Source organism: Amaranthus tricolor, chromosome 10 (assembly GCF_026212465.1).
Source record: "Amaranthus tricolor cultivar Red isolate AtriRed21 chromosome 10, ASM2621246v1, whole genome shotgun sequence".
NCBI lineage: Eukaryota > Viridiplantae > Streptophyta > Magnoliopsida > Caryophyllales > Amaranthaceae > Amaranthus > Amaranthus tricolor.
In genome coordinates, this window is record NC_080056.1 from 28,053,693 (window position 1) to 28,071,741 (window position 18,049).

The 18,049-nt window shown below is 39.0% G+C and overlaps 1 protein-coding gene across 1 annotated transcript; it reads left to right on the forward strand.

Moving 5' to 3' along the window:
* Positions 1–4,431: 4,431 nt before the first annotated feature.
* Positions 4,432–17,683, forward strand: LOC130825018 (uncharacterized). Its single transcript, XM_057690044.1, has 7 exons — positions 4,432–4,507; positions 5,616–5,772; positions 11,321–11,579; positions 11,875–12,069; positions 12,191–12,245; positions 12,488–17,163; positions 17,459–17,683. The coding sequence occupies exons 1-7, from the start codon at positions 4,432–4,434 to the stop codon at positions 17,681–17,683; spliced, it is 5,643 nt and encodes a 1,880-aa protein (XP_057546027.1).
* The last annotated feature ends 366 nt before the right edge of the window (positions 17,684–18,049 follow it).

The window sequence follows — 18,049 nt, forward strand, 5'->3', positions numbered from 1 at the left end:
TGCTACTGCTTCAAAACCCACCACGAAATTAAGGTATTTTTTGTTCTTCATTTTAATTTGTTAAGCATTTACTTTATTTAAATAATGTTCTTCATTTTAATGTCTGCTACAGCTTCATTTTCGAACCCACAAAATTTTATCATCTTCGTCTTCATCTTGGTAACTGCTTCATCTTCAAAACCCACGAAATTAAGGTATTTTTTGTTCTTCATTTTAATTTGTCAACCTTCATTTACGTTATTTATTTTTTCTTGCGTATTTTGCTGCGTATTTTGTAAGTATGTTATTTTGTCAAGCGTATGTATGTCTTCATCTTGCGTATTTTGCTGCGTATTTTGTCAAGCTTCATCTTCAAAAATTAAGTTTGCTGCGTATTTTGTTCTTCATTTACGTATTTTTTTCTGCGTATTTTTTTCAAAATGAAATGTATGTATGTATTCAAAATGAACTTAATGTCTGCTTATGTCTGCTTATGTATGTATGTATTTTTTTCAAAATGAAATGTAAATAATGTCTGCTTACTGGGTGTTGATTTGAATTTATAATTAATCATTGAGTTTGGGTTTTTGATTTAATCCCCTTAGAAATCTTAAAATATTTAGTCACTGAATAATATGCTTATGTATGTAGTTGTATGTTATTAGTTTCATAATTATTTTGATTTGGTTAAAAAAATGGTTTTTTTTGGTTATATATGGTTTGTAATTAAAATATACATAATTTGAATACTTTAAGTAATATAAAGGTTGTATAGTGTAAAATAGGGTTAATTAATTTGGGTTAAGTATATATGTTAAAAGTTGTGTATTAATTATGTTTTGAATTAATTAATCACACTAATTAGGATGACAAAAGAACGTTCTTGGATGTATGGAAGCATTGAATCGTCAGAATTTATTGATGGCGTATTAGAATTTTGTAGTATTGCGGTTGAACATCAAGTTAGGACGGGGGGAGTTGGTTTTTATTGCCCATGTGTCACATGTGGAAATGTATCAAAGGTAGATAGTGTTGATATCCTTAGGGAGCACATACTTCGACGTGGGTTTAGGCCTCAATATCATGTTTGGGTTTGGCATGGTGAGGAGGGAGTTTACAAAGAGAAAAATGTCGTTGTTGAGGACGTCAATAATGTGGATGATGTCAATGAGGATGTAGTAGATTATGTTGATGGGTATGAGACGGATGAAGAGAATGTCGATGAGGATGTGGATCGTGTTGATGAGATGATGGAGGGAGTCGAGGATGAGTTAGGAAAACGTCCTCGTGTTTTAGACTTGTTGACAGAGGCTTCTCAAAAGCCTTTGTACCCTGGATGTACAAAGTTCACCAAACTAACAGCAGTGTTGACAATTTTCAACATTAAGTCAAAGTTCAATTGGAGTGACGCTAGTTTCACAATGTTATTAGAAGCGTTAGGTGAGATGCTTCCTGAGGGAAATGAACTTCCAAAGTCTACATATTATGCCAAAAAGCTCATGTGTCCTTTCGGCTTAGAGTACCAGAAGATTCATGCGTGTCCGAATGATTGTGTGTTGTATCGGAATGAAAACGAGAACTTAGAAGAGTGTCCTAGGTGTGGGTTATCGCGCTACAAGCGTAAAGGGGCTCGGGATGCTAAAGGGCCCCCGGCTAAGGTATTGTGGTATCTTCCAATAATACCTAGATTCAAGCGCTTGTTTTCTATAAAGAAAGATGCGTTAAATTTGAGGTGGCATGCAGATAGGGTGAAGAAAGGTCACTTGCTCACACATCCATCTGATTCTCCGGAGTGGAAGAGTATTGATAGGTTGCATAAGACTTTTGGGGATGAGGTTCGTAATTTAAGGCTCGGACTGTGTACGGATGGAATGAACCCATTCGGCAATCTTAGTTCTCAACATAGTACTTGGCCGGTGCTGTTAGTGATCTATAATTTGCCACCTTGGTTGTGTATGAAGCGTAAGTACATTATGCTTTCGCTTCTTATCTCGGGTCCTAAACAACCTGGCAATGACATAGATGTATACCTTGCGCCTCTCGTTGAGGATTTGAGAAAGATGTGGGATGAAGGCGTTTCCGTGTTTGATGCATATGCTAATGAGGAGTTCACCTTGCGTGCAATGCTTTTATGCACCGTTAATGATTTTCCGGCATATGGCAACTTATCGGGGTATAAGAACAAAGGGAAGAAAGCATGCCCAATATGTATCGATGACATGGAATCCACGTGGATTCCTAAGTGCAAACACGTATTCATGCACCATCGAAAGTTCCTCCCACGAGATCACCAATACCGTAAGAAGAAGAAGATGTTCAACGGGGAGGTTGAGGACCGTGTAGCTCGTCGACCGTTGACCGGTTATGAGGTTTATGAACAGGTTAAAGGAGTTGAGAATGTATTTGGTAAGAAAGGGAAAGTGCAAGGGGGTGAAGACCGGTTATGGAAAAAAGAATCAATCTTTTGGAAGCTTTCATATTGGAAAGATCTACAGGTTAGGCATTGTCTTGATGTTATGCATATAGAGAAAAATGTGTGCGATGCCATACTCGGGACTCTCATGAACATTTCGGGTAAGACAAAGGATGTTAGGGCCGTGCGTGATTGGTTTGAATGTAAGGGTCTTCGTCCGGAGCTGTGGGCACATGTTAAAGTGAGTAACAAAAGAAATAGAGCTGATGAAATTGGTGGCAGTAACAAGGGAAAGGGCGGTAGGAAAAAGATGAGTAATGACAAAGTTTATTTGCCTCCAGCTTGCTACACATTGTCCAAAGCAGAGAAGCGGGCATTTTGTGAGTCTTTGTATGGCATTAAGGTTCCGTCTAGGTACTCATCCAACATGAAGAGATTTGTGAGCCTAAATGGTGAGCTCAAGTTGGGAAGCATGAAATCTCACGATTGCCATGTAATGATGCAAGTGTTCTTACCAATTGCAATCCGTGGAATACTTCCAAAACATGTGAGATATGCTATTACCGAGCTGTGTTCGTTCTTCAACACAATTTGTAGTAAAGTTCTTGATCCCTTTAAACTTGATGCTCTTCAACTCGACGTGATTGTAACTTTATGCAAGTTTGAGATGTATTTTCCACCTTCTTTCTTTGACATAATGGTTCATCTTATTGTCCATCTCGTTCGTGAGATCAAGCTTTTGGGTCCAGTTTTTTTAAGGTGGTGTTATCCTTTTGAAAGACACATGGGTGTTTTACAAAACAAGGTGAGGAATCCGGCACAACCCGAGGGGAGTATGATTCAAGGCACTGTGAGCGATGAGATTAGTAACTTTATAGCTGAGTATTTGGCCATGGCAAAGCCTATTGGACTTCCGACCTCTCGACATGAAGGAAGGCTTGAGGGAAAGGGAACAATTGGCTCCAAATCGATCACACCTCCTCGAGACAGTCTTCTACAAGCGCATTTGTATGTGTTGCATCATATTCCTGAAGTCCATCCTTTTTTGAGTGAGCATTTAGATATATTGCGCGCAAAATATCCTTGTAAAGGGGATAGGGGATTGATGCAATTGCATAACAAGACGTTTATTGATTGGTTTCATAATCGAGTAATAAGGGAAGACCTCAAGGGTGTATCAGAAATTGTTAAGTGGTTAGCTTTTGGTCCTCGTGATGACGTCAACAAATATGAGGGTTACGATGTCAATGGCTTCACATTTTGGACTGAGGATCAAGATAAGAAGTCATCTTATCTACAAAATAGTGGGGTTTCTATTTTGGCGTCATCTACATTTTACGCGAGTGCCAAAGATCAAGCGCCGGTTGATGCTAATTTGGTATACTACGGGCGGGTACATGAAATATGGGAGCTTGACTACTGCACTTTCACTATTGGTCTTTTCAAATGTAAGTGGGTAGATAATAATCGACGATGCATAAAAAACGACGACCCTTGTGGATTCACTCTTGTAGACTTAGCTCGTTTGCGTGATAGTGAGGAGCCATTCATACTAGCCACACAAGCCAAGCAAGTATTCTACATTGTAGACCCGTCTGATAAAAAATGGTCTATTGTTGTACCGGGAAAAAGAAGCATCCTTGGTATAGGCGATGTTGAGGATGAGGAAGAATATGAAGCTTTTGAAGACTCCCCGCCCTTTATCAATCAAAAATCAGTGGATCAAGATGATGTAGATGTTGGTTATATGCGTGTAGATCACACGGAAGGAATACATTTGAATTAAGTGATTCACAAGGTATGAAACTTTGCACACAACACTATTTGGTATATTTTTAGCACTTTTAACACACAACATTATTTTGTTAGAAATGAATTTATGTTTCTATATATGTTCTAATATATTTCTATCATGCTCTTTCAGGTACTAATATACAATGCATCTATTCAGAGACGAAATTGTCCCCGAGATTGAGACCTCGGATAATGAGCAACATAGTCATGACACCGAAGAGGACCAAATTGTGAGATACGAGCGTATGGCTGAAGACGCTCCACCACTTTACAATGACTATGATACTGAAGACGCCCCTCCAATGGATGCTCCCACAACCAGTAAGAAAAGAAAAGGGCGAGGTCCTACGAAAAACCTCAAGGTCACAGAACCCATGCATTTGGAATACAATGCAATGGGTCAACCCTGCGGAAAATGGCGTAGGCAATATGGAAAACATGTGGGCCTATGTATCCGCAAGATTTCCATATTGCACGCATGGAACGAGGTTCCAGAGGGTTTGAAGAACTCTCTATGGAATGATACTGTGGTAAGCAACTTTAATATTTTTATTCATTTAGTCTCGTTTTAAAATTAATTTAATTGACACTAATAAATATAATTTTTTTTTTGTAGAATCTTTTCCACATCGAGAGCGATGAGGAGAAGAAGAACGTGTTTCTTTCAGCTGTTGCTGAAAGATTCAGAGATTTCAAATCCAAGCTAGTCACTGGCTGGATTACGAAGAAACGTGCCCGTACGACCAAAAAGGTCAAAACGGGAAACGAAGGTGCAGAGCAAGCACCTTCGAAGATGCCCTACGAGATATGGGGTCACATATCTCAGAAGCAATGGGAGGCTTTTGTTGCCAAAAGAACAACTCCCATTGAAGTTGTAAGTATTCCATATTATTTTATAGCTTTTGATTTGAATTTACTTTTTTTCATTGAATCATTAAACTAATACATGACATTCGATTTCCATTGATTAATTAGGAAAAGCGTGGTAAAGCTTCTGAATCAGCAAGCAAAAGGAAGTTTTACCATCGCTTGGGCACAAAAACGTACGATGAGGTCCGAAAAGAGTGGGTGGATGCGGGTTTATACCCCAATGAAAGTCCATCCACGTCCTCATCTACGATTAGCTCCGCATCCGTGAATACTCCTGCTGGAGATCGGGTGCGGGATTGGTATTGCGGACTTCATTCCCGAGATGCAAGTGGTAAATATACAATCACTGATCCGGGAACGAAGAAGGTTGCTGATGCTGTGGTAAGTTTTGAAATTATTAAGTATATTCTTGATTTGTTTTGTATTTTTGGGCTTAGATTTACTTATACTAATTGTTATATATGTCACTTTTTATTTGAACAGATGGGCTGGAAGGAAAGAGAAGCTACGGGGGAGTTCACCCCAATAGGCAATGTCGACGCATTGCATATGGTCTTAGGGAAAGACCATAAAGGGCGGGTAGTTGGCAAAGGAGGCGTCCGCGTGGGGGTAAGGAAGGCATTCGGCAAAGAGGTTGTGTCTTCTCAATCACTAACGATGCGACCTAATGAAGTAGCAACCCTCCGAGAAGAGATCACGAAGGACGTGCTCGCCAAGTTGGCACTCGTGCTGCAAAAGATGGGAGCACCCATTGTTGACTTGGCAAACCTGATTGTCGAGGATCAGCAAAGTCAATATGGGGATCCTAACGCTTCTGTCGAGCCAACACCCGAGCCCATTACCCCCGTAGCACCCCAGCCCATTACTACACCCGAGCCAACACCGGAGACCATGAACTCCGTTGCTCAAGATCTGGAGACAACTCCGGAGCCAGCTGTACAGGTACATAGTTTTTAATTTGCAACGCGTTTTAAAATTTTATTATGATGCTTATGATACTAAACGACACAATTTTCAGGAGGCGACTCCTTGTTCTCTTTTGCTGCCTCAGTTAGGTGTTGCTAGTGATGGCGACTTAACTGAGGTTGCATATGGTGTGGCCCAGCCAACCAAAGAGGGCCAAACAGTGCATTCGATGCCTGTTACAAGTGGCCACATCAGTGTGGCAGTGGAAACTATTGTAAAGGGGTTTGAAGATTTCTCACTCCCGGTTCCAATGCCAGAATGGAGCCTTGAGAAACTATCAGACGCCCTAGGTAGTTTCGTCACATGGCCATATGCTTGGGTCCGATTCACTAACATGGTAATACTCATATGTACCTTATATATTTTTATTTTTTTAATTGCATGCTTATACCAATTTAATTGTATAAATTGAAATAGCAAAAGAGTCCAAAGGGCTCTATGAGAGAGATCGGTTCCTCATCAAAGGTGTCGATTGGGTCAAAGTCGATGTCAATCACTCCAATTTTGACTGATGCGGAGCTAAAAGATCTCTCTCAAGATTGCAAATGGCTGCACACATGTGCATCCCGCATGCGTGAGGAGGACCCAGTCGTTCTAACCCTGCAGAAGGAACAATTCTGCTTTATTGATAGCCCTTTTGTAATTATTGGTCCAAGTGACATTGGGCAATTTTTGAGAGGAGAGATGTTGAACGTAGCTCTGATCCATGTCTACATGAGGTGATGTTCATTATCTTACAAGTTAGTCATTGTTATTTAATTGTTTTAATAACCGAATTATTGACAAATTTTTTTAATCGTGAGTTTAGTGCGGCTTACGAGGAGCTAAATTGTTGCGAACCTCCAATAAAAATTGGATGGTTTTGTCCTGAGTCGATTTCGGGTACTAAAAGTGTAAATCATCCAGATGACGTCAGAGCATACATTGAGACTGCTTTGACTAATTCCCTTGCATCTAAACACACGTTCATTCTGGCTCCATACGTGGAAGAGTAAGTTTTCTTTTTGAAATTGAACTTATCTTTTGATTTTTAAGTTAACATACTCTCTAATTTGTTGATTTTAAATTTGTGTTTGTAGTTTGCATTGGATACTTTTGGTCATTTGTCCTTTAACGAACACTGTACACGTCTTCGACTCATTACAAAAACCTCAAAGCCCGCCTCGCAACATAAAATTCAAAGCGTTGTTAAATGCGTACGTATATAATTATTTTACCAATTTGATTTAATTAAGTGTTATATATATATATATATATATAAATAGTATTAATTTTCCCATGCGCTTCAGCACAATGAAGAAAGTGCGTGGACAAATGGGATCTACATCCAGAGCACAATTTCCAAAATGGACAGCAATAAAGGTACACAATATATGTGTTTTAAAGCTTTTTATGGAACTTTTGCGCATTAAGTAGCTTAAACTTGGTTTGTTTTGCACGAAACTTGGCACACAACACTCTTAGGTATATATTGTTGTGTTGAAGTTGTTAGAATTGGAAATCATAGTCATATGCTAGAAATTACGTGTTGAGTTGCAATTTTAAGGGTTTTTAAGCGTTTTTGGCACTTTCGCGCTTAAAGTAGCTCAAACTTGGTTTGTTTTGCGCGAAACTTGGCACACAACACTATTTGGTATATATTATTGTGTTGAAGTGGTTAGAATTGGAAATCATAGTCATATGCTAGAAATTAGTTGGTAAGTTGCCATTTTAAGGGTTTTTAAGCGTTTTTGGCACTTTCGCGCACAAAGTAGCTCAAACGTGGTTTGTTTTGCACGAAACTTGGCACACAACACTCTTTGGTATATATTGTTGTGTTGAAGTGGTTAGAATTGAAAATCATACTCATATGGTAGAAATTACGTGTTAAGTTGCGATTTTAAGGGTTTTTAAGCGTTTTTGGCACTTTCGCGCGTAAGGTAGCTCAAACTTGGTTTGATTTGCACGAAACTTGGCACACAATACTATTTGGTATATATTATTGTGTTGAAGTGGTTAGAATTGAAAATCATACTCATATGGTAGAAATTACGTGTTAAGTTGCCATTTTAAGGGTTTTTAAGCGTTTTTGGCACTTTCGCGCGTAAGGTAGCTCAAACTTGGTTTGTTTTGCGCGAAACTTTGCACACAACACTATTTGGTATATATTATTGTGTTGAAGTGGTTAGAATTGGTAATCATAGTCATATGCTAGAAATTAGTTGGTAAGTTGCCATTTTAAGGGTTTTTAAGCGTTTTTGGCACTTTCGCGCACAAAGTAGCTCAAACGTGGTTTGTTTTGCACGAAACTTGGCACACAACACTCTTTGGTATATATTATTGTGTTGAAGTGATTAGAATTGTAAATCATAGTCATATGCTAGAAATTACATGTTGAGTTGAAATTTTATGCGTTTTTAAGCGTTTTTGGCACTAACATCTATTTTATCTCTTAGTGCTTTCGACAACCTTCTAATTCGGTTGATTGCGGCTACTACACTCTCAAATACATGGACGATATCTTAAAGTCCGTGAAAGATGTTGGAGTCGAAAATATTGATGCCGTAAGTATTTATAACCTTGTTCAATTATAATATAATAATATGTATATGTATACTATTATTGGTAAATCTAATGATTAATGTATACTATTTTTTCGTTTAATTTTATTTTATGTTATAGATTTTATACGACATTCCAAGGGAAACACGCCCTTTGAGAGATGGAGAAATAGGCGAAATAAAAGACAAGATTGCTGCGTATCTTGCTAATTTTTGTAATTAGTTTAGATTTTTAATACGACATTCTCATGTACATATATATTGTTATATTATTATATTTATATATATATATATATACGATCGAGAGTTAATTATTTGTGATTATCATTGGATTATTGGATTAATCATTGTTTATTACATTGTACGTTATTATTGTATTATAATTATATTAAACGAAAAAATAAAAAAAAAATATATACACAAATGCTGCGGTTCCACAAGAACCGCAGCATTTAAAGAAGACCAAATGCTGCGGTTCACAAGTGAACCGCAGCATTTAACTAAAGACCAAATGCTGCGGTTCTCATGTGAACCGCAGCATTTGGTCTTTTGTTAAATGTTGCGGTTCAATTGTGAACCGCAGCATTTGGTGTTCTTTAAATGCTGCGGTTCATGTAGAACCGCAGCATTTAGTGTATTTACTGCTGCGGTTCTAAACCGCAGCAATTAAAATGGCTTATCTGCTGCTACCACTAATGCTGGGGGCCAAAACCGCAGCAATTACTGGCCAAAAAACCGCAGCAAATAAGGTTTTTTCCACTAGTGGAAGAATGAACGATGAAGAATGAACAAGGATCAATGATCAGTGAAGAATGAACGATGAAGAATGAACAAGGATCAATGATCAATGAAGAACGAACGATGAAGAATGAATAAGGATCAATGATCAATGATGAATGAACGATGAAGAATGAATAAGGATCAATAATCAATGATGAATGAACGATGAAGAATGAACAAGGATCTTTGATCAATGAACAATGAACGATGGAGAATGAACAAGGATCAATGATCAATGAACAATGAACGATGAAGAATGAACAAGGATCAATGATCAATGAAGAATGAACGATGAAGTATGAATAAGGATCAATGATCAATGAAGAATGAACGATAAAGAATGAACAAGAATCAATGATCTATGACGAATGAACGTTGAAGAATGAAAAAGGATCAATGATCAATGATGAATGAACGATGAAGAATGAACAAGGATCAATGATCAATGAAGAATGAACGATGAAGAATGGATAAGGATCAATGATCAATGATGAATGAACGATGAAGAATGAACAAGGATCAATGATCAGTGAAGAATGAACGATGAAGAATGAACAAGGATCAATGATCAGTGAAGAATGAACGATGAAGAATGAACAAGGATCAATGATCAGTGAAGAATGAACGATGAAGAATGAAGAAGGATCAATCATCAATGAAGAACGAACGATGAACAATGGAAAAGGATCAATGATCAATGAAGAATAAACGATGAAGAATGAACAAGGATCAATGATCAGTGAAGAATGAACGATGAAGAATGAACAAGGATCAATGATCAGTGAAGAATGAACGATGAAGAACGAACAAGGATCAATCATCAATGAAGAACGAACGATGAACAATGAAAAAGGATCAATGATCAATGAAGAATGAACGATGAAGAATGATAAAGGATCAATGAATAATGAACATTGAAGGATGAAGAATGAACAAGGATCAATGATCAATGAAGAATGAACGATGAAGAATGAACAAGGATCAATGATCAATGAAGAACGAACGATGAAGAATGAACAAAGATCAATGATCAATGAAGAATGAACGATTAAGAATGAATAAGGATCAATGATCAATGATGAATGAACGATGAAGAATGAACAAGGATCAATGATCAATGAACAATGAACTATGAAGAATGAACAAGCATCAATGATCAATGATGAATGAACAATGAAGAATGAACAAGGATCAATGATCAATGAACAATGAACTATGAAGAATGAACAAGAATCAATGATCAATGAAGAATGAACGATGAAGAATGAACAAGGATCAATGATCAATGAAGAATAAACGATGAAGAATGAACAAGGATCAATGATCAATGATGAATGAACGATGAAGAATGAACAAGCATCAATGATCAATGATTAATCAACGATGAAGAATGAACAAGGATCAATGATCAATGAAGAATAAACAAGGATCAATCATCAATGAAAAACGAACGATGAACAATGAAAAAGGATCAATGATCAATGAAGAATGAACGATGAAGAATGAACAAGGATTAATGAATAATGAACATTGAACGATGAAGAATAAACAAGGATCAATGATCAGTGAAGAATAAACGATGAAGAATGAACAAGGATCAATGATCAATGAAGAACGAACGATGAAGAATGAACAAGGATCAATGATCAATGAAGAATGAACGATGAAGAGTGAACAAGGATCAATGATCAATGATGAATGAACCATGGAGAATGAACAAGAATCAATGATCTATGAAGAAGGAACGATGAAGAATGAACAAGGATCAATGATCAATGAACAATGAACTACGAAGAATGAATAAGCATCAATGATCAATGAAGAATGAACGATGAAGAACGAACAAGGATCAATGATCAATGATGAATGAACGATGAAGAAGTGATGTAAAATCATCAAGCAACAAAGACCTCACCAAGAGCAACCAAGATCAAGCAAGCACCAATGGGTTGACTTCTACGCCAATTACACAAAATAGGCAAATAAACAGCAATGAGGAGGCCCACACATCTGGAAGGAAGCAAAGAAAACCTAAAGAGGCTAAGGGAAGCCAAGAACACACAGAAACCAACTCATGGGACCCAAGAGAACCCCCAGACAGCAAAAACAGAACAGCAGCAGAATCTGCTGACCAGCAGACCTTGACGGATCGCCTGAGCACAGGTCAGGGGCATCTGGGCCAAGGGAAAGGAGGGAATGGCACCTCCCTACACAGACCTAGCCATAAAGGCCCTCGAGTCACGCTAATAATCCATCAGGAAGACTAGAGTGCGCACAGAAGGAAGGCTGGGCAGAAGGAAAACAAGAGCATTTTTTTGACTAAGTGTTTAGCCTTTGATTGTATTCTGTTTTTGTTTTAACTAACTCCACGTGTATTTGGGAGTCTTTGTAACGGCTAGTTAGATATCAAAACTCTATAAATAGCTTAGTTTCTCATGTAATAAAGGTTTTGAATAAGAATCAATAAAGAGGTAATTTTCAGAGTAAAGTTTAGTTTTCTGTTTTGTGAAGTTTTTGTGTAAACTTCGTCAGTTGTGGGACAACTTGGCCGAAGAGTTTGAAGGGTTACGTGGAAACTTGGATTCTCACCGGAGGTTTGTAATCAAGGCTATCATTTCCTTGCATTACATCAAGCGTAGGATAAGTGATACAAGCCAGACAAGGCCATCATTCATACCCATCAGAAAATCAAGAACCACGTTCTTGGTTCATGTGGGTTGTCTGAGTGTTTGTTCGGGAGGTATTGTAGGACTCTGAGTGCACCATTGATTAAGGTTGTTGATCAACGAGAATCATTGCATGATAAAGTCCATATCCAGCCCTTTATTTTACATCAACTTGGTATCAGAGCATAGATTACGAGTTGGGAAAGAAGGGTACAAAGGAACAGTCTGAGGAAAGAGGTTACATTTGTTTTCTGGGCATTTTGAAGAAGTAAGCGCTGGGCGATTTTTGTTTTATCCATCGACAACGAACACACCATATACAGGGAGTAATCTTTCCTATTGATTTTGATTTGTCATTTAATTCGGAATACTGGTTGCATAATTTCAGATACAAATTACACACAACCGTGCACTCATTTGAAATTCTTGCATTTGCGATTGTTTGCATTCGTTTTGTTGTGCATTTCTGGGAATCTTAGCTGTCTCTGGTCGAATGGATATGACCATGGAGGAAAGATTGAGGGATTTAGAAACCAGTATGCATAGGATGATGGAGAATAGTTTGCGTCAGTTTAGAGAAGAGATGACTGGCATAATCACGCAGAACCAAATTGATAGAGCACCAAACCCTAACCCTCGACCATACGAAGATAGGGCCATCAAATTGGAGATCCCTGAATTCGATGGGGTCTCTCATGATCCAGACCATTACCAGGAGTGGGAAGGAAGGATGGAACAATATTTTGAGTATAGAGAAACTCCTTTGGATCATCAATTCAAGCTAGCTAAGGTAAAATTGACCAAATCAGCATCCATATGGCTTGAAGGATTACAGAAACAGAGACTTAGGGAAGGGAAAGGTAGGATTAATACTTGGGGAAAGCTAAAGAAGAATATGAGAAGGAAATACATTCCATCCTACCACAAGCAGCAACAATATGTGCAGCTTAACTCAATGAAACAGGGAAGTAGAACAGTTCAGGAGTATCTTAATGAATGGGAGAGAATCTATGTCCTGTGTGACCTCAATGATCCTGAAGATATGAGGGTGAGTAGGTTTATTGCAGGTTTGAGGGATGATATTAAGGGACAAATGAGGATTACACCAGACCTTACAGTACACTCAGCCAGCATGTATGCTCAAGAGGTTGAAAGGCTTAACCTTAGGTTTAATGCTGCCCATACCAGGAATACAAGGACATATGCACCTAGGAACACTAGTAATTTGACTGCACCTAGGAGGGAGGTACCAAGCACTGGGCCAAGACCTGTCAGTAACAGAATAGAAGCCAACACCAACCCCAAAAACATCGTATGTTTCAAGTGTAATGGAAGAGGGCACTATCAAAGAGACTGTCCTAATGCTAGGGCCTTCACAATGATGGAATGGAATGATATTAGGCAAAATACAAACCCTAAGAAGATCTTGGTCTCCAGAAATGGGCAAGAAGAGGTATTAGACCCACCCAATCTAAGTGATGATGATGGCACGTTTTTGGAGGATGAACAAGGTAATAGGCGCCCATTTGAGGGGGACACTGAGGAAGAGACAGGGGAGGAATTAGAGAAAATTTTGCCTGAGGAGGAGCACTTGAGCCTGATCATTAGAAGAAGTTTTCACACAACACCATCCACAAAAAAATCTGATCAAAGGGAGAATATTTTCCAAACCAAGTGCAAGGTGCAGGGCAAGGTTTGTGACTTGATCATTGACAGTGAGAGTGAATCAAATTGTGTTAGTAAGCAGTTGATCAGTGAGTTGAACCTGAAGACTAAACCCCACCCACACCCATACAAAATGAAATGGTTAGATAATAAGGCAAGTGGAGTAGTGTGTAAACAATGCTTGATCAGTTTGACTTTGGGAACATATACTGATGAAATCCTTTGTGATGTGCTGGACATGGATGCTTGCCATTTACTTTTGGGTAGGCCATGGCAATATGATAGAAAGACCACTCATAATGGATACACAAACACATACACCCTCAGCCACAATGGGAAAAAGAAGGAATTAATTCCCCTGCCTCCACACAGAGCTGTGCCTCCTACAGTAGCTAAGGTCCCTGTCCATTTTATAAGTAGGAGAGAGTGTGAGAAGGAAGTGAAAGGAAATGAAGAATTATATATCTTGTTAACCAAAGAAGTACAGGAGCCCACACCCATACCCCCTGATATGAAGGACTTACTGGAGCAGTACAAAGATGTTTTCCCCACTGATTTGCCCCCTGGTTTGCCACCTATGAGAGGCATAGAGCATCAAATTGACTTGATTCCTGGAGCTAGTTTGCCAAATAGACCAGCCTATAGAACCAACCCTAAGGAAACTCAAGAGTTACAGAGGCAGGTGGAAGAACTGATGCAGAAAGGATATGTGAGGGAGAGTTTGAGTCCCTGTGCTGTCCCTACTCTGTTGGTTCCAAAAAAGGATGGCACATGGAGAATGTGCATAGATAGCCGTAGTATGAATAACATAACCATCAAATATAGATTCCCTATACCTAGAATTGATGATATGTTGGATGAGTTGGGTGGTTCACAGTGGTTTAGCAAGGTGGATCTAAGGAGTGGGTATCACCAAATACGGATGAAAGCAGGGGATGAGTGGAAAACAGCATTTAAAACAAAGTATGGATTATATGAATGGCTTGTGATGCCTTTTGGGTTAACTGGAGCACCCAGCACTTTCATGAGACTAATGAATGAGATTTTAAGGCCATTTTTAGGGAAATTTATAGTAGTTTACTTGGATGACATCCTCATCTATAGCAGGGGAAAAACAGAGCACCTAAACCACCTTAAGCAGCTGTTTGAAGTCTTGAGGAAGCAAAAGCTGTATGCTAAGTTAGAAAAGTGTAATTTCCTTTTACCTGAAGTCAGTTTCTTGGGCTATATCATAGGCAAGACAGGAGTGAGGGTAGACCCAGCCAAGGTAAAAGCCATACAGGATTGGGCTACACCCAGCACACTAACACAAGTAAGATCTTTCCATGGGTTGGCTTCATTTTATAGAAGGTTTATTAGGAACTTTAGTTCTGTGATGGCACCTGTTACAGAATGCACCAAACAAGGAAAGTTTGAGTGGACTGCAGCAGCTCAGAAGGCTTTTGAAACCCTCAAAGAGATGATGTGCAAAGCCCCTATACTTAAACTCCCTGATTTCACAAAGCCTTTTGAATTGGAGTGTGATGCAAGTGGGGTAGGAATTGGGGCAGTTTTAGTTCAAGAGGGGAGGCCTGTAGCTTTTTTTAGTGAGAAACTAAATAACAATAGGCTCAATTATTCAACCTATGACAAAGAATTCTATGCTATCATCAGGGCTTTTGATCACTGGTCTCATTATCTAAGGATACAACCTTTTGTGCTACACACTGACCATGAATCTTTGAAGTACATAAATAGCCAACACAAGTTAAGTAGTAGACATGCTAGGTGGGTGGAATTTATGCAAACTCTTGATTTCTCAGCTAAGTATAAAGTGGGAAAAACCAATGTCATTGCAGATGCTTTAAGTAGAAAATACAGCATGCTTGGGATATTAGGTTCAAAAATTTTGGGATTTGAGTTTATCAAAGAACAGTATCCTACATGCCCTGATTTTGCTGAGGTTTACAAATTATGCAGCACCACACCCCAAGGCTTGTTTAGTATACATCAAGGTTTCTTGTTCAAGGGAAATAAGCTGTGCATCCCCAAGATACCCCTTAGAACCATATTGGTGAAGGAAGTACATGAGGGTAGCATAGCAGGGCATTATGGAATTCAAAAGACCTTGGACATGTTAGCAAAGCATTTCTTCTGGCCAAAAATGCTTGGAACTGTGGGAAAACATGTGCTAAAGTGTGAGACTTGTCTTAAGGCTAAGGTGACCTTTCACAAAGGAGAATACCTCCCCTTACCAGTAGCTAACAAGCCATGGGAGCATGTGAGCATGGATTTCATGGTAGCCCTACCTAGAACTAGGAGAGGGAAAGATGCAATTATGGTAGTAGTGGATAGGTTTTCTAAGATGTCACATTTCATAGCTTGCAACAAAACAGATGATGCTCAAAACATTGCCAAGTTATATTTTGCTGAAGTAGTTAAGTTACATGGGGTGCCTAAAACTATTGTGTCTGATCGAGATAGTAAGTTTTTGAGCCACTTTTGGAAAACGTTATGGAGGATGTTAGGCACTAAACTGTTGTTTAGTACAGCCTACCACCCCCAAACTGATGGTCAGACTGAAGTGACCAACAGGACCTTGGGTAATATGTTGAGAGCCTTGGTGAATAAGAACATCAGGGAATGGGACTTGAAATTGTGTTATGCTGAGTTTGCTTACAACAGGGCTCCTAGTTGTTCCACAAAACACACTCCTTTTGAGTGTGTGTATGGCACTAATCCTTTACTTCCTACTACACTAATTGATTTGCCCCTCTGTGACAGCAAGCAAGTAGAAGCAGAGGACCTGATTCAGCAAATGGAAGCAATTCATCAACAAGTGCATGCCAACTTGGAAGAGGCCAACAGAAAATACAAAAAGCAAGCAGACAAGCATCTAAAGGCAAGACAACCAATCAAGGAAGGAGACCAAGTATGGGTATATCTCAGGAAGAACAGATTCCCACACTTAAGAAAGAACAAGCTCCAACCCAGAGCCATAGGCCCATACTCTGTTCTGAAGAAGTATGGAGAGAATGCCTTTGAAATCCAACTCCCTCCTGAGCATAACATATCTCCTATCTTCAATATTGGAGATCTAACCCTACACCAACCAGACGAAGAATTGGGGACAATTCTTTTCCAAGGGGGAGGAGTTGATGTAAAATCATCAAGCAACAAAGACCTCACCAAGAGCAACCAAGATCAAGCAAGCACCAATGGGTTGACATCTACGCCAATTACACAAAATAGGCAAATAAACAGCAATGAGGAGGCCCACACATCTGGAAGGAAGCAAAGAAAACCTAAAGAGGCTAAGGGAAGCCAAGAACACACAGAAACCAACTCATGGGACCCAAGAGAACCCCCAGACAGCAAAAACAGAACAGCAGCAGAATCTGCTGACCAGCAGACCTTGACGGATCGCCTGAGCACAGGTCAGGGGCATCTGGGCCAAGGGAAAGGAGGGAATGGCACCTCCCTACACGGACCTAGCCATAAAGGCCCTCGAGTCACGCTAATAATCCATCAGGAAGACTAGAGTGCGCACAGAAGGAAGGCTGGGCAGAAGGAAAACAAGAGCATTTTTTTGACTAAGTGTTTAGCCTTTGATTGTATTCTGTTTTTGTTTTAACTAACTCCACGTGTATTTGGGAGTCTTTGTAACGGCTAGTTAGATATCAAAACTCTATAAATAGCTTAGTTTCTCATGTAATAAAGGTTTTGAATAAGAATCAATAAAGAGGTAATTTTCAGAGTAAAGTTTAGTTTTCTGTTTTGTGAAGTTTTTGTGTAAACTTCGTCAGTTGTGGGACAACTTGGCCGGAGAGTTTGAAGGGTTACGTGGAAACTTGGATTCTCACCGGAGGTTTGTAATCAAGGCTATCATTTGCTTGCATTACATCAAGCGTAGGATAAGTGATACAAGCCAGACAAGGCCATCATTCATACCCATCAGAAAATCAAGAACCACGTTCTTGGTTCATGTGGGTTGTCTGAGTGTTTGTTCGGGAGGTATTGTAGGACTCTGAGTGCACCATTGATTAAGGTTGTTGATCAACGAGAATCATTGCATGATAAAGTCCATATCCAGCCCTTTATTTTACATCGAGAAGGAACAAGGATCAATGATCAATGAAGAATGAACAAGGATCAATGATCAATGATGAATGAACAATGAAGAATGAACAAGGATCTTTGATCAATGAACAATGAACGATGAAGAATGAATTAGGATGAATGATCAATTAAGAATGAGCGATGAAGAATGAACAAGGATGAATGATCAATGAAGAATGAACGATGAAGAATGAACAACGATCAATGATCAATGAAGAATGAACGATGAAGAATGAACAAGGATGAATGATCAATGAAGAATGAACGATGAAGAATGA

Excerpts from the sequence above, each read along its gene's own strand:
- LOC130825018 (XM_057690044.1), top strand. The coding sequence starts at position 4,432 with ATGGCTGAAGACGCTCCACCACTTTACAATGACTATGATACTGAAGAC. Across the intron at positions 4,508-5,615 it reads AATGGATGCTCCCACAACCA|GGAAAGACCATAAAGGGCGG; the intron begins GTAAGAAAAGAA and ends ATATGGTCTTAG. Across the intron at positions 12,070-12,190 it reads TTCATGTGGGTTGTCTGAGT|AGCATAGATTACGAGTTGGG; the intron begins GTTTGTTCGGGA and ends ACTTGGTATCAG.